The sequence below is a fragment of the Vombatus ursinus genome, unplaced genomic scaffold, assembly GCF_900497805.2.
Source record: "Vombatus ursinus unplaced genomic scaffold, bare-nosed wombat genome assembly UNPS02014924.1, whole genome shotgun sequence".
Lineage (NCBI taxonomy): Eukaryota > Metazoa > Chordata > Mammalia > Diprotodontia > Vombatidae > Vombatus > Vombatus ursinus.
In genome coordinates this window covers 4,971,552-4,994,354 of record NW_020954702.1, presented here as the reverse complement: position 1 = coordinate 4,994,354, position 22,803 = coordinate 4,971,552, and the positions used below count along the sequence as shown (strand labels likewise).

The 22,803-nt window shown below is 36.3% G+C and overlaps 1 protein-coding gene across 1 annotated transcript in view; it reads left to right on the top strand.

Moving 5' to 3' along the window:
• Nucleotides 1–376: 376 nt before the first annotated feature.
• GRIK1 (glutamate ionotropic receptor kainate type subunit 1) overlaps nucleotides 377–22,803 on the top strand; it is a 135,092-nt gene continuing 112,665 nt past the window's right edge. The window contains exon 1 of the mRNA XM_027843653.1: nucleotides 377–503. Within this exon, the coding sequence (XP_027699454.1) occupies nucleotides 377–503 (127 nt within the window). The remainder of the gene's footprint in view (nucleotides 504–22,803) is intronic.

Genomic DNA, 22,803 nt, shown 5'->3' with positions numbered 1-22,803 from the left:
CCTTTCTCTCTCCACCTTTCCCACTTTTGCATTTGACCAAAAAACAGATGACGGAGACATTTCAGCTATTTAGGGCAATAACTTTCACCACCAAAATTCTTTACCCGCAGGTTCAAAAAGAGCTTCGATTCTACTAAATCTGCTCCTGATGGAAGAGGTGGTGATGGCATAAAGAAAAGTGACAATTTCAGAACACAACAAGCAACTGCCTGCCACTTTCTCACCTGCAATTCTATATTTATCACTCTTTCCTGCTGTGGAGACAGATAAGCAGGGCACAGTGAAGGAAACCCCTTAGGAGAATGAGAAGGGATCCAGTTGGAGTAAGGACCAGCTTCTGAGCTCTAGGAAGTGGCAACACTAAGAGGACAAAAAGATGGAGAACGTCACACTTATTGTCAGCTCCAGGCTCAGGAGCAAGTTTGTTCACTGGAGACTCTTCTGTTTCATTTGCTCGCTAGACGTATGCATCCCCAGGACTGCCCAGCAAGTAATCAGGTTTGGTAAGTGGAAGCGGAGAATAAAGCGCCCCGGCACCCTTATGGCATATAGCTGGTCGCAGAATGGGACGTGGTAAGGTGTGTGGAACAGAGTTCGCAGGATTAAGTGTGTGTAACAAGGAGGAAAAAGGTCTTAGAACTCCTGAAAAGGGGATTATCCACGTAGGAACCTTTCTTCACAGAGGAGTTTAATTAGTGCAGGGGAGGTTTGACTGGGAAGGGATTTTTGTGTGGGGCGTGCGTGGTCTGGCAGACACAATTCTGGGTGTTTCTTCCTCCCAAGGTGCGTGTGCCCCCAGAGTCAGAAATGTTAAAGTGGGTGACCACAGTGAAGCTTTGCCTGCGTGTGAGCCTCGAACTATCAGTTCTAGTCTGCAGCAACAGCAGCTGCCTAAAATGTCAGCGCTTGCTCACTTTCCAGAGGTCCGGGCCCTGGGAATATCCAGGCTCTTGCCTGCCCAGTTTTTAAGAGTCAGAGAGAGACCATTAGTGGTCTTGAAACCCTGAATGGCTACTTTTGATTTCCAAGTTGGGTTCTGTAGTTTGGAAAATGAGTTTACTGGGGATATCAAATTGCGCGTGATCCTTTGCTATGTCCTTCTCACCCTTGGCTTAGAGAACTGACAGAAATTAAGAAAAATCAGTCGCTGTCAGTTTCCCACTTGTTCCCCAAACCTGTGTGTACAAGTCCCTGGAATTTTTACTGTATGCCGCTATTACAGGTTTGAATGAAAGGGGAGGGAGCAGAAAATATTGTGAATTGAATCAGCGGGCTAAAGAATCAAGGAGGGATAATGATTGGGGCTGGAGGAGATGGAGAATAAGAGGGAAAGTATCACATTTCCTCAATCCTAAAAATCTGCTAGCCTGTGAGCATCTCAGTTGCATAACACAAAGGGCAGAACTTCTGCAGTCACAGAACTTACTAGTTTTCATAAATAAATAAGGGACTTATATCCCCTTATTAATCTTCCCTTCTTAACCAATCTTAGCAGTTACTCCCCTTAATCAGCAGCAGCTTCTCCTTCCCTGACAAGCAAAGTTGTACGTTGTCACTCCAGCAAATAAACAATTTTTGTTTGCCCTGTTAGTCCTGTACATAGAACTAAAATAACAATCCAACATAGCAAAAGTCCCAGCTGAAAAGGGAAAATGGTACTTTTCATCTTGTCCTTTCACAAGGCAGCAGAGTATTAGCAAAAGGTTTCATCCATGAGATAAAACTAATATTATGCTGGCCTCTTCACACTTCCACTTTTTGCCCTTTCCAGAAATTGACTAAATGTATCAAAGGGAACTCTATTTATGTAGTTACTCCATAGAATAGAAATTCCTATGCAGATAAATAGTACAGATAAGCATTTCTCAGTAACTGAAGGAAGGTTTGAACTACAGAATGGAAATTTTTATGTGACTCTCACCCTAACCCTAACTCCCAGTACCTACTGTGATTCAGCAGCTAGATACACTTCATAGACTTTTTCCATTTCTAGAAAATAAATGTTTACCACAGTTAATATTTCATTTTCTTTTAATATTTAGTTTGTGCTATACTATCCCAACTTTAGCATGATTACAAGATTAAAGGGAGAAAAAGTATGTTATAGACTAATTTTGCATTAACATTTTGAAGTCAACTAATGACTTTTAAGAAGTTACCTGGAATATCAGTCTTTAAAATGTCCTAGATCTGGATTCATGCAAAAGTGGAAAACACAAAAGTATCCTGGTTCATGCTTAGTTCTACTATCATATCATTTAAAAGTACAATTAAATTTTAAAAATTTTGAATACAATTAAAAATAAAACTTTAATGGAAAGAATAGTTTGACTAATTCAAACTCTCAGATGTTAGCTTATAATGTGTGTACAATTTCAGTGATCCAGATTCTCGAAGCAATTATCTCATGGTAGAAGTGGTAACATCATCTAGCATTCATCTTTTCCTTCTCCTGTCTTATACAAAATTTTATTTGACATCATATCTAAAGAGACCCAGAAAAATCATAAAGACTGTTTCAAGTAGACAGAAGACTGAGGCAAGTCCCATCCAATGGAAAATCTTGACTTAGAAGTACCTTTCAATATGAAGACAATCAAAATAATTAGCTGACTTTAAAAGCCATTGATATTGCCTTGACTTAAATGAGAGCTAAAAAAGGTGTATTCTTTCTCTCATAATTGCTCTTTTGATGTCCACACTTGCCCCAATACAACGACATAGGGAGGAGAAAAGTATTTTTGTTTTGTTCTCTTGGGGATGTTTTTTCCTAATTATAGATTTTTTCAATCAGCAAAACTCCACCTTTTCTTCTTACCTCCTCCCTTAAGAATGAAGAAAAAACAAAACTCTTGTTACAAACATGTCTAGTGAAGCAAATGTCCAAATTAGCTATCTCTATCTATCTATCTATCTATCTATCTATCTATCTATCTATCTATCTATCTATCTATCATCTATCTATCTATCTATCATCTATCTATCTATTTATCTATCTATCTATCTATCTATCTACTTATCTCTATCTAATATGTCTCATTTTGCACTGAGTCCTTTACCACTCTTTTGGTTAGCATGTTTTATCATTAATCTTCTAGAGTCATGTTTGGTCATTACATTGTGAAAGAAAACATAGACCAGAAGAAAAAAAAAAAACCAAGAAAAATAAAGTTAAAAAAATGCTTTAATCTGTATTCAGACACCATCAGTTATTCCTTTTGGGGATGGATAGCATTTTCCATCATAAGTCCTTCAGAATTGTCTTGGATCATTATATTGCCAAGAATAGCCAAGTCATTCACAGCTGATCATCTTAAAAAATGCTGTTACTGTGTACAATGTTTTCCTTGTTCTACTCATTTCACTGTGCATCAGTTCATGTAAGTCTTTCCAGGTTTTTCTGAGAGCATCTAGCTCATTATTTTTTATAGCACAATAGTATTCCATCACAATCATATACCACAACTTGTTCAGCCGTTCCCCAATTGATGGGCATCCCCTCAATTTTCAATTCTTTGCCACCAGAAAAGAACTGCTATAAATATTTTTGTACATATAAGTCCTTTTCTTTTTTGTTTTTTATCTATCTTGGGATACAGACCTAGTATTGATATCCTTAGGTCAAAGGGTATCCATGGTTTTATTTGGGCATAGTTCCAAATTGTTCTACAGAATGGTTGAATCAGTTCACAACTCCACCAACAGTGCATTAATGTTTTAATTTTCCCACATCCTTTCCAACATTTGTCATTTCCTTTTTCTCTCCTATTAGTCAATCTAATAGGTGTCAGGCAGTACCTCAGAATTGTTTTAATTGCATTTCTTCAATCAATAGTGATTTAGAGCATTTTTTCATATGGGTATAGATGGCTTTGATGACTTCATCTGAAAACTGACTTCATATCTTTTGATCATTTATCAATTGGGGAATGGCTTTTATTTGTATAAATTTGATTCAGTTCTGTGTATATTTGAGAAATGAGACCTTTATGGGGGAAACCTGATTAAAATTTTTTTTCATAGTTATGATTGCTAACTGTATTTCCTTCCATCCTATCCCCCATTTATTCTATTCTCTCTCTCCTTTCACTCTGTCCCTCCCCAAAAATGTTTTCCTTCTGATTACCACCTCCCCCAATCTGCTCTCCCTTCTATCATCACTACCCCTCTTCTCTTATACCCTTCCCCTCCTACTTTCCTGTAGGGTAAGATAGATTTCTATATCCAATTGAGTGTGTTTATTATTCCCTCTTTGAGCCAATTCCAATGAGAGTAAAGTTCATGCACTCCCCCCCTCTACCTCATCCATCTTCCCCTCCACTGTAAGAGCTTTTTCTTGTCTCTTTTGGTGAGATAATTTATCCCATTCTACCTTTATCTTTCCCTTTCTCCCAATGCATTCCTCTTTCTCACTCCTTAATTTTATTTTTTAGATAACATCCTTTCATATTCAACTCACACCTGTATCCTTTGTCTATATATACTCCTAACTGCCCTAATAATGAAAAAGTTCTTGTGAGTTACAAATATCATCTTCCCATGTAGAAATGTAAACAGTTCAACCTTATTATGTCGCTTATGAGTTCCCTTTCCTGTTGACCTTTTTATGCTTCTCTTGAGTCTTGTATTTGAAAGACAAATTTTCTATTCAGTTCTGGTCTTTTCGTCAAGAATGCTTGAAAGTCCTCTATTTCATTCAATATTCATTCCCCCCCCCCCCCAAAGGATTATACTCAGTTTTGCTGAGTAGGTGATTCTTTGTGGTAATCCTAGCTCCTTTGCTATTTTTAAAGTCTTTTGATGTTTTAATATTATTATTGGCTCATGGAGTTATTTACTTCTTTTTGATCCATTTTGATTTTCAGGTAGTTTGCTGCTTGTGAGAAGTTCTTTACTTGTTCTGCCAAATAGTTAATTCTCTTTCCAATTTTTTTCTTCTATAACTCTCAATTTTTTTTCTTCTAGCACTGCCATTTCATTGACAAAAACATTATTTAACATTTATTATTACTATATTATGTTGTTATATATTATTATTAATATATACTGTTTTATACTGTTAAACTCTTGCTTCATCTTTTCTAGGTATTTGAGTTGAATTTGTGCCCAACCCATGTTTTTCTCTGCGGTTTTGCTTGTAGATGTTTTGAGTCGCTCTTTTTTTCTGGGTTAGTGTCTTTAGCATACTTGTTACCATAGTAGCTTTTTATTCTAAGATTTTTTTTTTTTTGCCTATTCTTCTGACTTCTGACTTGATGTTAGGACCAGGAGGCTCTGTGCACATCTAGAAGGCATATTTGGACTGATCTAGTTGATGTTTTCTTGGGGTATATAGTTTTATGTTATTTCAGTATGTCAGACAGCTCATGCTGAGGACTTATAAGCTTTCAGTGCTCTGAAAATGGTCTGATTGAGGGCAAAGTCTGATTTCTACCCCACTTCCCTGGCCTGAGCTCCACATACTTCTGACCTGGATTTGGGTCTGAGCACCATGAGACTGTCGCTGGATTCGGCCTCTGTCATTCAGCTGGGAAGTTATGCTGATTTGGAGTAACAGAATTGTAGGCTCCTCTTTGTTTTTTTTTTTGCCTTGATTATTATTCTGCAGGCTTTAGACTCAGAGGCTTGAACTGTTAACCCAGCTCTGATCCTGGAGTCCAAGCCACATCATTACTGCTTGTTTCTGAACTTTTTCCTTTCTAAGTATATTACCCTAGAACCTAAAACTGCCGGGGGAAAGGGGGATGAGGGAAAGGAAAGGTGAGGCAAAGGTCTCTTTCTCAGTCCTTCTGAGATCTAAATGGGCAATGAAACTGCCAGTTCACACCTGTCTCCATCCTAGTAATCCAGTATGAGTCCAAAAGTCTAAAATTTCTTTGCTCTGCTTCACAGCTCCTAGAGCAGACCTCTCTGTCTCCCAATGCAGACCTGGGCTGAAAAAATGACTCAATGTGACTTTTTTCTTGACTTTTCCCATCAGGATTTAGTCCAGTGCATTTCCTAGATGTGTTTGGAGGAGTTTAGGGGGAGAGCTCCTCCCTGCACTGCTATTAGGGCTTGTGGTGGTTTCAATACCCTAAATGTGCTATCACTGGGGTATCTTTTCCCCGGACTGATACAATTCACTGTTCTTCAATGTCTTGCTAGATTACATTGCATGTTGCTATGGCCAAAAAAGACCTTGGTGGCCAGCCTTCTGGCTTCACTTTATTGGTTTTAAATTTCCTTTGACAATCTCTTTAATGTTCTGGGGCCTGATGCACTGAGTAAAATATTATCTGCAAACAGAAGCATCTGGAGAAGCTCACTTCTATTTAGACTGTACAGTGGACACTTTTCATGACAGTGGCAAATACCTTTGGCAAATATGTCTCCCTATTTTATGTCTTTCTTGATAGTAATAATTGGAGTTTGTTGAACAAACTTATTATCAAACAATCTTTCATGATATTAAAGTATACACAGGTGACACCTTGTTGGAGGAGAATACTTAAGGATGGAACTGCAAGGAGAATAAAACATAGACAAAATATATTGCAAAATATCTTTGAAATATTTTGATGCCTTTTGTTTTACGTCACCTTTATTTTCCAATATATCCCTACTTAATCTGTCAGCAAGGGAGTCATTTTTGTAACAAAGAATAAAAAAGAAAGAGGGAAAAATGCAGGAAAATATCATTCAAGGCCAACCATATATGCAATAATTGACATCTGGTCTCCTTACTTCTGCAAAGGAAGGAGGTAGGTTCTCGTATCTCTTCTGTGATGCCAAGCTTGATCACTGTAATTACAAAGGGCTCAGTCTTGATTTGTCACTGCTGTTCTTCAAACTCACATTGTTTTAGTCTCTGGGTATATTGTTTATAGCCCCAGGCCTGAGGTCAGGAAGACCTGAGTTCAAATCTGGCCTCAAACACATCCTACCTGTGTTACCCAGGGCAAGTCACGTAACTTTATTTGCCACTGTTTCCTCATCTGTCAAATGAGCTGGAGAAGGCAATGGCAAACCACTTTCGTATCTTTGCCAAGAAATTCCCAAATGGGATCATGAAAAGTTGGACATGACTGAAACAACTGAACAACAATAATATTATTTTCCTGGTTCTGTTATCTTTGTCCTCAATTCATATAGGCAGTTCTGTGCCTTTCTGTAATTTTCATAGTTATCACTCACATTAATGTTCCATGATTTGTGTAGCAATTCAACAACTGATGGGCGTCTCCTTATTTCTGAATCTTAGCTAAGACAAAAGGGGCTAAATATTTTGTGATACACAGTATTATGCTTTTCTTTCTATGACCTCTTTGGTGAAAAATATATGCAACAATTGGATCTCTCAGAAAGATGTTCTGACTCATTAGTCAGTTTCTTTGTATAATTTAAAATTGCTTTTCAGGAGAATCGAATGAATTCACAGTTGCATCAAGTATGATTGTGTTCATTCCAATATGTACATCTTTGTTTAGCTTTTCTATTCCAGCTGGTCTTCCTATTTTTCTTTAAAAAATTCCTTTAGTGCCATTTCTACCTCCATACCTTGGAGACTGTGATGTTAAGAGACCAGATGTAGTGGTTCCACTGTCTTTGATGAAGGAAGTAGCTTGTTATTTAAATTCATAAACCACTATTATAGGACATTGTGATAGATATCAAAGATATAGGAGGTGTAGATGTCTTCTGAGAAATGGAGACAAATCATCTTTTTTACGTAATAAGAGAATATTAGAATGGGATCATTGCACATTATCTATTCAATTCCCTTAAATGAATAGAGTGCTTACCCTCCCTTAGTACTTAAACTGAGCTTAGTGATGCATTCAGAATTCTTAATTCCCCATATGGTCTTCTTCCCAGGCTGCTTTTCCTGCTAATCTCATCAGTTTAAGCCAACAAGCATTAATTAAGTGCTTACTGTGTGCCAAGCATTATGTTGAGTTCTAGGAATACAATGAAGCAAAAAGAAAGTATATTCTAATATTCTAATGGAGGAAGAGAAAACATAAAAAGAAGCTGTAGAGGGTGGAGGGGGAAAGAAAGGGGGTACCCATTCAGGGGCGCGATGGAGAAAGAAGCCCAAAGAGTCAAGAGTGAAAGCTAGAGAATGGAAGAATGAACGTAGCATGCTTAGGCCCTTCTTTTTAATGGAGAGTCCTGGAGGAACTGACCAATTAGAAGAAGCGGCCACAGGGGTGGAGAGATTTTCCCAGGGTGAGTAGTTTCCTAGGACATGGTAGAGAAGAAATTCAGGGAATCAGGAATGGAGGTCACAGAGGAATGAGCTTGCCTTTAGACTTGATGATCTAATCCTCCTATATTGACTTTATTAATGACAAAGCCTTTTAGACATAATTTCTAAAAACTTTAATTCTTCACTTTGTGAAACAGCCAAAGCCAGCCTTCATTTCTCTCCCAGCCATGTTCCTAACTTCAAAGCCATGCTGACCCCACCCCTCCCCACTACCCCCTGCTTTTCAGCTCTATTTTGAGTGCTGTCTTCCTGCTGTTACAATGCCCTGAAGTCAAGGACTGTCTATCCTAGTACTTAGCATAGTACCCACTCCCAATGTGTATTTACTCAGCACATTTTGTCTTGGGTCCCCTTGTAGTCAGTGCTGTGGTTCTTGGAAACATCTTTATTTGAACATTCTGGAATAGGCCTCATTCAAAGGGCAGCTCTGAAGGGGGCTCCTCCTAGGAGATCTGCTTCTCTGGTTACAAGTCATTGCAGAGGGACCCAGGTAATTCTGCTAAAATCTTTCAGTAACAAGACTCAATACAGCCTTCTAAATTTGCTTTTCCAGTAACTTGTTCATCTAGTGAAAACCCACTCAAACTTTATATATCTAACCCTATTGACAACAGAGCTATAAGAAAAACAACAAATTAGAAACCTATAATTCACTTGAACTTAGCATAATTTCAGTTTTACATAGCACTTGCTTTTTCTGTCTTTATCCAAACCCTGTATCTGATATGGAAAATGCCATCAATAGGCTGAAGGAAGAATATAAAAAAAAAAAATCAACGAGGGCCTGACTAGAAAATTGAGCCCTTTTATCTCTTAATATATTATCACATAGATATTTTAAAATGGGAAAAAAATTTTTAATTCTTTATAATTATTAATGCAATTTTATATGTAAGTACTTACATATAAGCACTTAATGTTGTTTCTTTCCTTCCTCTTATTAGGAAAAATATAGAAAATACTTATTTAAAATTCCTATTATGCTCTTAATGATATTAATTTAATTACTAATTTTGGAATTTTGTACTTTAATGTACAAGAGAAAGGTTCATAATAAAGTAAACTTTTGAATGTGATTTTAAAAAAATGAAAAGTACTGCACTATGAAACTCTTATAGTATTATGCCTAGGAATTAATATTCTTAACTACTTCACATTCTTAACTACTTGTGATTGATTATACATTTTCTTTTATTTTATGATTTTTTTGACTCAGATACCAAAAAAAAAACCAAAAAGCAAAAAAAAAAACCCAAAACCCCAAACTCATGAACATTTCCATATATACATTTCAATTTACAAAAAAAGAACATTGTATGTGAAACTGTGAATCTCTGCTTCATACTGCTTTTTAAAAATAAGACTATTATAAATTCAAAACACATTTCAAAACTAGAGAGAGACTAAAGATAATGAATGGGAAAGAGACTGGAAAATGACCTCCTGCATAAGGTGAGAGCTGAATATTCAAAACGAGGGGAGCTTAGAGATAGAGGCGATGGGGCATGGTCTTCGAACTGTGGGAAATAGCCAATATAAAGGCAGCAAACTGGGTGAAGTTCATGTGTCATGTTGGACAAATTGCAAGTACAGAAATGTAGCTTGATCACAGAGTACATGCAAGGGATTAAGGTGGAGCCTGGAAAGGAAGGAAAGGGTGAGGTTTTAAAAACTTTTAATGTCTGACAGAGGACTTTGGATCTGATGCTGGAGGTATCAGGGAGCCACTGTAGTTCATGATGGGGTGTGGGGAGGTGATGAGATAAGGTTAGACCTATGCTTTGTAAAGGCTTGTTAGCTAAATGGAAAATGGATAGGAGGAAGGAGGGACTTGAGGTAGAGAGAACAGTTAGAAAGCTACTGCAATGGCTTAAGTTCCTAAACAGAAATTTTGTTCCAAGGACAGGATTTGCCTCCTGCTTCAATTTTTTTTTTCGGTTGAACAATGGGGGTTAAGTGACTTGTCTAAGGTCACACAGCTAGTAAGTGTTATGTGTCTGAGGCCAGATTTGAACTCAGAAACCAGAGTGGGTGCTCTATCCACTTCGGCACCTACCTGCCCCCTACTGCTTCGATTTTGGGTGAAGTAATCTGCCATGCTTGGTTTCTCCCTGAGTCTTTCTCTAAGGACTTCCACCCCCTGAGGTTACCACCCCCTATGTTCCCTACCCCCACCTTACACATATACATACATAACATAGACCTATATCTATATATCCCCCAGTGCCTCTGTGTATGTGTTTATACACACACACACGCATGTTTGTATATATGTGTGTGTATAATACACACATATCTATATATCTATATCTATATACCTCCCAGTGCCTGCCACATAGTAGTCACTTAACAAAGTTTTATTGACTGACTGTCAAAAATAAAATTTTAGAAAATCTGTCTACTAAATTGTAGAAGTGCTGTTGAGGCAATCAACCTTACTGACAAAATAATACTTGAAATATTAAATTATTAATGTATTTTTCTCATTAAAAATATATCATATCTTATTTCACCTGCTCAGAATATTTATCTTATTATAGCTTACTGTTTTGTTCCATCTGGCTCTATCTAGACTTTACATTTTCCTTTTACTTAATTGGTATTCCCCATACTAGTTAAGGACTATTTTGTACATCCTGGACAGTAATGAAATTTAAACCTTTTAAAACTCTTAATGAGTTTTAAAAATCTTTTTAATCTTCTTTTCTTGGAAAAACAGCTATGGGACATGGGGACAAAGATTAATTTTCTGGACAGTTATAAGGCTTTCATTTTCAAACCCAGTTTGCCCTACTTTATATTTGGAATTTTGGAGTATTTTAATTCCCTTCTTCTCTTCCCTGCCCCCAAAGGCCTCCCCACTCCCGCAACAAATAAACAAACAAACAAACAAACAAACAACTCTAGAACGCTAGAACTTTTGTTGAGTATATTTTTGACCTTCTTTCTTTGTGAAACCTAATAAAATTCAAAATTATATTTTGGATGATAGGGTGGGAAAGGAAAGCTTTTTATTTTTCAAATAACTAAAACTCTGTGTTGGTGGTGTCAAACCCAAATAGATACGAATCCCCAAGTCCACACATTGACTTAGAAAACCAGAAATAAACATTATGTTGTATTTTTTTTTGTTAAATATTTCAAGATAATAGTTTTAATCTTTTGGGTCTGATTTGTGAGATTTGCCAGTCAAACAGCCACACCTCAAGTTTAACTTCTCTGCTCTAGCCTACATTTTGAGCTCATTTTTATTGTTATGCTCAAGAAGAAATAAGAATCTTAGTAATGCATAAAATATTTTCTATGTTGTGCCAAAGTGAGTTGTAGATACTGTATTAACATTGTTGTCATCGTTTCATTTTATGGGTTTATATATTTAATTTTTTTAGTTTTCAACATTCACTTTAATAAGATTTTGAGTTCCAAATTTTTTTCTCCCTCCCTCCCCTGCATCCCCCCCAAGATGGCATGCAATCTGATATAGACAATACATGTATAATCATATTAAACATATTTCCACATTAGTCATGTTGTGAAAGAAGAATTGGAACAAAAGGGAAAAAACACAAGAAAGAAAAAACAAAAAAGAAGTGAAAATAGTATGCTTTGATCTGCATGCAGACTTCATAGCTCTTTCTCAGGATGTGGATAGCATTTTCCATCATGAGTGTTTTGGAATTGTCTTGGATCATTGTATTGCTGAGAAGAGATAAATCTATCAAAGTTGATCATTGTACCATGTTGCTGTTACTGTGTACAATGTTCTCCTGGTTCTGCTCACTTCACTCAGCATCAGTTCATACAAGTCTTTCCAGGTTTTTCTGAAGTCTGCCTGCTCATCATTTCTTATAGCACAATAGTATTCCATTACATCATATACCACGACTTGTTCAGCCATTCCCTAATTGATGAGCATCCCCTCAATTTCTGATTCTTTGCCCACAAAGAGAACTGCTATAAATATTTTGTACATGTGGGTCCTTCCCCTGCCCTTTTTTTTTTTTTTGTTAGGCAATTGAGGTTAAGTGACTTGCCCAGAGTCACACAGCTAGTGAGTATTATGTGTCTGAGGTCAGATTTGAACTCAGGTCCTCCTGACTTCAGGGCTAGTGTTCTATCCATTGCACCATCTAGCTGCCCCCCTTTGCCCTTTTTTAATGCTCTCTTTGGATTACAGACCAAGTAGTGATATTGTTGGATCAAAGGATGTGCAGAGTTTGATTGCTTTTTGGGCATAGTTCCAAATTAGTCTCCATATATGGATATGTATGTGTATACAAATATGTGTATGTAAGTTCCTTGAGGTGGGACTGTTTCACTTTTGTCTTTGTATCCCCATCACTTAGCATAAGGCCTAGCACATAGTTGGTGTGTAATAAATGCATGTGCATTGTTGCCCAATACAACAGACAGTCCTGTAATAAGGAGCTCTCTCTAAAGGTTCAAATCTAAATGGAGCACCTGCTTGGGTCAATTCTCAACCTCTCTTCACTTTGGTTGGTTCTCAAGAGAGCAGCTGATCACTATACCGACAGGGTTCAGGGCAACTTCAAAGGGCTGGAGTTTCTAGTACTATCCATCATGAACCCCTACTGGTATGCCCATGATTTATGAGCCAGTAGCCTAAATTAGTTTTATTTTATTTTACTTTAACTTAATTTATTTTTTAACATTCTTATTTAATGAAATAGCTTTATTTATTTCAAAATAATTTTTGATATGGTTTTAGACTGCCTAAATTTGCCTTAGTAACCTTTCCTCTCCTGTTCCATTGCCTAAGTTCCCCTTCCCCTGTCCCCCTCAAAACCATTACATATGACAAATAATTTTTTAAAAGGAAGAGTAGGAAAATCAGCAAAAGCAATCAATATACTGAATGTAAATAGCAATTGTTTGTCTTTCGTCCAGAAACACTGAGGGTCTTCCCCTTCCAGATTGATTTTTTTTTTACTAGGTAAAATACGCCATTCTTTGCCTTATTTCTTACCTGGTATTAATAACTGAATGGGCATTGCCTCAGTCAAACTGAGACATAGGACAGACCTTAACTTAAAAAGGCCAAGGTCTTCCACTGCATCCAGGGAGTCCTGATCTATATCTTGTCACTGGACCCACATGGCTCCAGAGGAGAGAGTGAGGCTCGTGACTTTGCATAGCCCTCCCTCACTTAAATCTGATTCACTTGCAAGTCATGGCATCATCATCTTGATGTCATGGTCCTCTTTGAGAATGAAGGACAAACAACAACAATCATATTGTCAAAGCCCAGCCAAATTAGATGTTCTTCCAGCTATCTAAGTTTATATTTCTTTAAAGAACACTTTGTAATTGAATTTATGCAAGTGTTGAATGTGCTTTGATAGATTGACTCCTAATTTTTAAGCATTTCATGGTTATTTTGAACGAGAATTTCTTTTCAGTATTATATAATTGTTACATGGAAATGCAGTTGATTTTTATGGGTTTATTTTGTAACCTACACTTTGCTCAAGCTATTAATTTCTCAATCAGTTTTTCTGATGATTTCCTGGGGTTTTCTAGAGAAACTATCATGTCATTAACATGATTGTTATTTTTATTATAACAAAGAGAAGATATTATTATTCCTAGTACTTCTAGAATTCTATTAAAGTGCAAAATTGAAGTGAGAAAGGGGATATCATTGTTTTACCCCTATATTTATTTGGAAAGTTTCTAGTGTATCTGCATTGCATTGCTTATTATACTTGCTTTTGGTTTTAGATGAATACTTTTTATGATATTAAAAAGATACTTTTATGTCTGTATTTTGTAGGGGTTTTTAAAAAGCAAAACTGAGTGTTGTATTTTGTCAAAGTCTGTTTTTGGCATCTATTAAGATATTGTGGTTTCAGATTTTTAAAAAAAATTCTGTTATTAATTATGTTAATTTTTAAAAATGTTGAACCATCAATGAATCCCTAGTATAAATACAACTTGGTTAAAATGAATACCTGTATCATTGCAGTCACAAACCCTCTAACTTATTGAAGTTTCAATTTTTGCATGGCATGGTGCGTAGTGGGCTTTACTGAGTTCAAATCCTACCTTGGACACTAATAGTCATATAAGTCTCTGTTTCTTTTTCACTAAAAGAGCTAATAATAGCATTTACCTCCCTTATTTGTTTTGAGGATCAAATGATTTGCAATCTTTAAAGCTCTCTATAAACATAAGCTATTATTGTTATTGTGTTGTTTTTGATTTATATAGTCTAAAAGACTATTAAGACACAAGAATTCATTTTGAGATGGAACATATTTTCAACTATGTATCATTTGAAATTGATATTGTACCTACATTTGAAAACCAAATGAATATTATTTATAATAACTAATTTTTAAAAATTAGAGATTGCATGGCATAAAGTATAGAGAACTGGTTTCAGAGTCATAAAGAGCTGGGTTAAAGTCCTGCCTGTGACAAATTCTGTCTCTGGGTCTTTGGGAAAGTAATTTAATCTCTCAGTGCTTCCAAAGAATTCTGTAACACTATGAGCTGAAAAATAGTTGAAATCACAGGTCCAGAACAAGATGATAAATTGAGGCTGTTCTTGTTAAAGCCATTGGAAAATTAAATACCCTCAATTAAACAAGTTAATCCTGCATATTTAGGATAAAGTTCTTTCCTATTGTGATAGGACAACAAGTATTGAGCAAACATGGTAGCTGCTAGTTTATTAAACAATGAATATACATATGTATATCTCTATCTAGGTAGGTATAAACATAGATGACATATTTTTCTTATTAAAAATCGAGGAATTCCAGAAATATGGCATAGTGAAATGTGGGAAATAAGCCTCAACTCTCTATTTTACTACACAGTTCCCCAAAATAAGAAATGGAAATAAGAAAATAATTAGTCACTTGGCAGGCATGTGTTAAGTGCCTATTTTATTCCAGGCTTTGGGGATACAAAGATAAAAATTAAACAGTCCCTGCCCTCAAGGAGTTTAAATTCTGCTAGGGAATAAACCAAACATGTATATATAAACCCTAGCATTGGGACATTGAGAGACCACTTGACTGAGTCCACAGGAATTGGAATACTTTACCTCTCCCTGCTTGGTATATTGCTATGTGGTCTATAGACTGAGTTCAGTTCTGGGGAAGCCCAACCTCTAATTAGGATTTGACTCTCCATTCTCATGTTCATTGGCTCATTTATTTCCCTACCCTAGGTATCCTAGGGAACATTTTACTTTTGGCTCAAATAACTAGGATTTCTCGCCCCCCCCCAAAAGAAGTAAAAATGAGATTCATTGTACAATATGAAATGGGTATCAGACAGGTAGTTTATTCTTACACAGAAATAAAAAATTAAGTAAGGAAGAGTCCCATTGTGAGTTGATATGATTAACAGAATTAAGTAACGATTTGTAAACATAGTTACAAAGGTGAGGTGACTAATATTCAAGCCTCATTAGAACATGAAGCAGTTTCATGAATAGTGCTTTTAGAATATTATATGCCAAGCTTTCTGTTCCGTTATATCATAGCTGCTAAATCTTGTGTGACTATGGCATCTCATTACTTGAATTCTTTCTTCCGGGTTCTTGCAATATTTTTTCTTTGACCTAGATGCTATAAATTTATATGTTCCTATGATGTTCCTGAGAATTTTCATCATGGGGTTTTTGTTGATGAGGTGATTGGTGAATTTTTACTTTGCCTTTTAGTGCTAATAGATTTGAGTGGTTTTCTTTCATGATTACTTAAAATATAATGACCAGGTTTCTTGTTTGGTTATGGTTTCAAGTAATCCAATGATGCTTAAATTATCTCTTTGATCTGTTTTGCAGGTTAATTTTTATAAAAATATGTACCTTGCATTTTATTCTAATATTTTGATCTTTTGACTTTGTTTTAATATTTCTTGTTATCTTGTTGAATCATTACTTTCTTTTTTGGTCCAATCTAATTTTTAAGGAGTGTCTATTCCTTGGGTACACTTTTGTTTTTCTTGTATTAAGCTGTAAATTCTTCCAAGTCTTTCTTTCAGACCTCTAATTGATTTTTCTATTTTTTCTTCTAGCATTCTCATTTCATTTATAAAATCATTTAAATTCTTTGAAAAAAAAACCCACTATATTTTTTCAAAGACCTTATCAAATAATTTTCTTTGATGTTTTGGTTGTAGGTGTTTTGAAGTTTTGCACTTCTCTTTTGCCTCTAAGTCAATCAATCTACTTAAGTCAAAATATATATACTTTATTCATTTTTTCTTTTAGGTTTTAAGTTCCAAATTTTACCTGTCCCCTTTTTCTCCTCTCTACTTGAGATAGTAAGCGAAGTGAGATAGGTTATATATGTGCAATTAAGTAAACATATTTTTAAAAAAGAAAGAAAGAAAGTGAAAAATATCATGCTTCTGTCTGTATTCAGATGCCATTAAATGCTTATCAAAGCTGTGTTTTTCTTTAATATTTTGGTTGTAGATGTTCTGAAGTTTTGCACTTCTGAATTAATTTCTTAGGTATTAGTGTTACAATAATAGCTCTTTATCATGAGATTTTTTTGCAGGGGAGGTTAATCATTCTTCTAGTCTTACTTCAGGGAAGCTAGCTGGCACATAGTGCCAGGTCTAGAGCAGGGAGACTCATCTTCTTGAGTTCAAATCTGGCTTCAAACACTTACTAGCTGTGTGACCCTGGACAAGTCACTTAACCCTGTTTGCCTCAGTTTCCTCATTTGTAAGATGAGCTGGAGAAGGAAATGACAAACCACTCCAGTATCTCTGCCAAGAGAACTCCAAATGGCTCCACAAAGAGTTAGACATGACTAAAACAACTGAACAACAACAACAAAGCCTTATTTCACGAATTGGGACGTTGTGTTAAGGCTAGGCTCTCTCCTCTTCCAGAGGGAATTTTTGGTTCCTATTTTGTATTCTCTGAAGTCCTGCTTCTACTTTCTCTGGGTATTGTTTTGTTCCTCAAGGATCTCATGGGTGGCTTGGGCTTGGGACCTGCAAACATTCAGTGTGCCCAAAGTGGTATGATCTGGGGTGACGTCTGCTATCTGCCCTCCTGGTCTGAGCTTTCTAAGCTGCTGACTCTGGGTTGGATCTGGGCAATAGAACTGTAGGCCCTAGCCTTTGTTAACTAACTCTGCTGGTTCAGATGGACAGAACTCCTTGTTCTGAAGTGCTTTCCCTTTTGACTTACCCGTAGGCCTCTTACTGGGCTGGGGATTGAAGAAGGATCCCTGCTTCAGGGTCTGAACCATGGAGTTTCTCCTTCTTTCTCTTCCTGTGTCTTGCCAAGTATAGAGCCTCTGGCATGACGCCTATCCCTCTCTGACCCAGGCACAAGTAGGCCACCCCTAGGAGCAGATGCTCTCCAGTCCACACTGGATTTTTGACCTAGTTCTGGGGTGTAAGATACCTCTAAGCATCTCTACTTTAAAGCTCAGGTCAGATGCCACCCCCTATCTAAGGACTCTCTTAATTTCCTCCAGTTGTTAGTGCCTCCCCTTCCCCAAAATTTTACCTTGAATTTATTTTGTCTACATCTTAGCTGTGCTTATATGTGACTATGTTATCTCTCCCATTAAGATGTAAGTTCCTTGAAGGAAGGGACTATTTTATTTTTGCATTTGCATTACAGAGCACATTGACTATTTGCAGAGTACACAGAGCAATGCCCCCCTCTCTCTAACCACCCCCCCATAACCAATCAGTTATTAAGACCTGTCAGTTCTACCTTTATAATATCTCTAACATATACCCCTTTCTCCCCTCTGACATGGAAACCACCCCAATACAGGCCCTTAACACCACATGCCTTTAGTTCTGCGATATTTGCTGGTTGGTCTCCCTGCCACATGTCTTTTCCCACTCCAATTCATCCTTCAGGTTTTCAAGTTGACATTCCTAACACCCAGGTCTGATTATGCTCAATAAACTTAAGTGGCTCCCTGTTGCTCCCAGGATCAATATAAAATCTTCTGTTTCCTTCTGAAGCCCTTTATAACCTGACCCCTTTCTTCCTTTCCAGTTTTCTTAGACCTTCCTACTCTCCATAGTAGGAGCTTAATAAGTGACAGTTAATTAAATCTAAATAATCTAGTTTGACTTTTGTGATCCCTGTTGCTTAACTGAAGTAGTGAAAGGTAAATGATTTTACTCTCTTTTAATTTTTAATATCTGAAATGTACTGTTATAAATATTTTATACCAATAGGTCATTTTAGAATTTCTTTAATATTTTGGGGGTAGTATCTATGGGTATAGGTATATATCTGAAAGGCATAGGAATTGTATATATGGGTCAAAAAGTGTGCAGTTCAGTAAATTCTTTGGGAATAGTTCCAGATTGTTTTCCAGAATAGCTAGAAATAACTCCAAAGATGACGTTCCTATCTTTACACAGCCTCTCCAATAAATGTCACTTTAGGTTTTTACCATCTTTGCCAATCTAGTAAGTATAAGATGGACCCTCAGAGCTATTTTAATTCATATTTCCCTAATTCTTAGTTATTTAGAGAATTTTTATATGTTTGTTCACATCAATTGAATATTCAGGAGTAGGTCATATTCTTATATATTTGAAACAGATCCTTATATATTTTGGACATCAAAACTTTTTCAGAGAAACTTGCCACAAACATTTTTTCCAGTTAATTGTAAGCCTAGTATTTTTAACTACCTTGAATTTTTTTGGGGGGGGCAGGAGATTTCAGTTCTATATAGTGAAAAAATTATGTTTTATCTTCTATGTTCTTTTCTATCCCTTGTTTGTTCATTAACTCTTCCCCTACCATATATATGGGTGTATGGGGTGTTCAGGAGGACCTCTGGCATGAGGGCTTTTTTTTGTGTGTCTCCTTTACCAAGATGTTGACTTGTTTTTCATTATTTTCTTGTATCACTCTCATTTCTCTTCCCAATTTTTCCTCTACTCTATTACTTGATTTTTAAAACCCTTTTTGAGCTCTTCCATGGTCTGAGATCAATTCATATTTTTCTTGGAAGATTTGGATGTAGTAGTTTTAACTTTGTTGTCTTCTTCTGAGTTTGTGTTTTGATCTTCCCTGTCATCATGGTAACTTTCTACAGTCAGTATCTTTTTCTGCTGTTTGCTCATTTTCCAGCCTATTTCTTGACTTTCAGTTTTTGTTAAAGTGGAGCTCTCTCTCCCAAAATAGATGGAGCACTCTCCCAAGCTTCAAGTTTTTTGTGTAGCTATTTTCGGAAATATTTCTGGGGACCTATAAGTTTTCAGTTCTTCCAAAGTGGTATGATCTAGGGAGAGGTGTGTTTACTACTCTCCTGGCCTGTACTCTGGTCTATGAGTGATCACAAGCACTCTACTGTGATGAGGGTTCCAGCTCCCCTGTGGTTGAAAGTTCTGCTGTACTAGTGCTCCTCCTTGCCCTAGGACTGAGATCCAGCACTGCCACCCAGATCCAGAGCCCTGCCCCTGGTGCCAGCAAAGGGACCCCTGTAATCTCCTTCTGACCAGTTGTCTGACCCACTTATCTTCTGTGGGCTGAGAGTTCTGTAAACTGCTGCCACTGATTAATTAGCTCCCAAGCCTACTTCTGAGGGGCAATCTGCACTAGACTATGCTCCCCTAGGTACCACAGATCTTTCCTGCCACACTTTTGAGTTGTTTTAGCCTAGAAAATTGGTTCGCCCCATCCTTTTGTGGATTCTGCTGCTCCAGAATTTGTTTTGAGGCATTATTTAAAATTGTTTGTTGGGGTTTTGGAGAGAGCTCAGATAAGTCCCTGTCTTTTCTCCATCATCTTGGCTCTGTCCGGTGGAGGTGGCTTCTTTTTGACTTCCTCCATGTGTGCAACCTCTTCATCTCATGCACCTCTAATATCTGAAACATTAAGTCCTCTATCCTTCCTCTGCAATATACTCCATTATTTCTGCAATTTCCATTCTCTTAAAACCATCAAAACAGAAAAAAATCACCCTCAAGGCCCTTTGCCTATATTACTTATTTTATAACCCTTTGGCTCTGAGATGATGCTTGTTTTTCCTCTTCCTATTAGAATGTGAACGATTCATCATCATATAATAATCCCTTCCATATGAATGTGTCTTGCATTTCCATCTCAAAGACTCTGCTCAGCTATGGACTTTTCATTAGAAATACATGGAATTTCTCTATCTTATTAAAGACCCCCTTTACTCTATAGCATTATATTCAGTTTTGCTACATAGGTTATTCTTGGTTTTAGATCTTTTTCTTTAGTCTTATGAATTTCATATCCCTGCTTCTTACAGAGGTAGCTGCTAAATCTTGTGTGATCTTGACTGTGGCTCCTCAGTACTGGAACTCTTTCAGTATGGTTGCTTGCAGAATTTTTTCTTTGATCTGAAAATGCTGAATTTTGGCTATAAAATTCTTGGAAATTTTCATTTTGGGGATTCTTTCAGGAGGTGAATGTTTTATCTGTGTTTTCACTTTGCTCTCTGGTTCTAACAGATATGAGTAGTTTTGATGAACTTTTTTTTGAAATATGGAATCCAGGCCTTTTGCCATAATTTTCAGGTAGACTGATATTTATTAAGATTTATTAAGATCTCCTTTGCCTATTTGCTAGTGTGGTTGTTTTTTATAGTATCTCCTTACATTTCCCTTTTTTCAGTCATTTGATTTTGTCTATATGTGTGTGTATGTGTATACATATAATATATATACATATGTATCTGTGTATATATGTGTATATATGTATATATATATATATCTTTCTGTCTCTATAACATGTTATTCCACTATACAGACACACACACACACACACACACACACACACACACACACACACACACATAGAGTCTTGTGGGATCATTGCTTTCTGTTTGGCTCAATCTAATTTTGAGGGAGTTCAATTCTTCTTTAAGGTTTATCATCATATGTTGTAAGATATTCTTCCCTAGCTGAGGTAGCCTTTAGCTTTACATTTCTTGTTGCATTTCTTCCAAGTGCTCATACTGCTTGAGGCCAAGATATTATTTCTCTGAGGCTCTATCTGGACTTGTTATGGAGAAACTTTTTCTTCTGGATTTACCTCAGTCCAAGGTATATTTTAATTGTGTTTAGTGTTTTCCTGTTTATCCATATCTTTAGCTTAATTTTCTTGACTGAGGCTTTCTTGGATGATATGGGAAAATCTTTCTTAATAGGGCCAATTTATTCCACTTGTTCATCTCCTCTTTGGCTTTCAAACTTTCCATTTTTGTACTGAATAATGTTTGTTTTGTTTTGTTTTGTTTTGTTTTTGCTGTTCTCAAGTTTTTTTACTTGCGTGTTTAATTCACTATTATTTTTTCTTTTTGTTGATAAAAATATTTAGAGGTATAATTTTTCCCTTAAGGACTATTTTGGCTGCATCCCCCAAATCTTGGTATATTGTCATTTTCTTTGATAAAATCATCTGTTATTTCTATGATTTGTTCTTTGACTTATAAACTCTAGGACTCCATTTAAGTTTGAATCCTTTCTTCAAATGTTCTTTATTATTATTTGTATTGTGTTATGGTCAATAAAATGTTTAATCCTTTTACTCTTCTGTTAATGGGGTTTTTGATCCATTAGAACATGGTCAACTTTTGTAAATTGTCATATTCCCTATAAACAGCGGTGTGCTGAGTCAGCTTGTAGTGGCTTGTGAGAACTTATTTTAAACTTTTCACTGTGTATTTATACCTCAGAAATCAGCAAATACTTCAAATCAGGGCTGGATTTATTATTTTGTTGATTGCATAGACAAAAACTGATGAAACATGTTAATAATGCAGATTAAACTTAAAAGTATGTCATGCATGCTTTTTTTTTGAAAGCTAGTTGTTAACTATTTACTGGCAAATCCCTGCCTAGAATATGCATATTCCTTTTTATCCCCTTCAACTAATCATCAGAAATCTATCATAGCTAACTTTTTGTTAATTGTATTCTAGTCCTTAATTTCTTTCCTGTTTAAATTTTAATTAGGTTTTTCTAGGTCTGAAACTCACCAGACTTTTGCTTACTATTTCTCCATGAAATTTGATTAGCTTGTACTTTAAACATGCTACTCCATTCAGTGCATATATATCAAGAATTGGTTTTATTTTATTATCTTTTTCATATAATATATTTTCATTCTGCATGTCTTCTGACCATGTCTATTTTTACTTTTGCTGTTTCTGAGATGGTGATTGCTACTCTTACCTTTTTAAGTGTGCTTGAGGCATAATAAATTTTGTTGAAGCTTTTCATTTGATCACTTTGTGAATCTTTATGTTTCAGGGGTATTTCTTGTAAACAACTTATTCTTGATATCTGCTAATAATTTCCTTTTTTTTTATTTTTTGGTGAGGCAATGGGGTTAAGTGACTTGCCCAGGGTCACGTAGCTAGTGCCAAGTGTCTGAGGCCAGATCTGAACTCAGGTCCTCCTGAATCCACGGCTGGAGCTCTATCCACTGTGCCACCTAGATGCCCCAATAATTTCCTTTTTGTGAGCTAGTTCATCTCATCTGTATTCACAGATGTGATTATAAATTGTGAATTTCCCTCCATCTATCTTCCTATGCT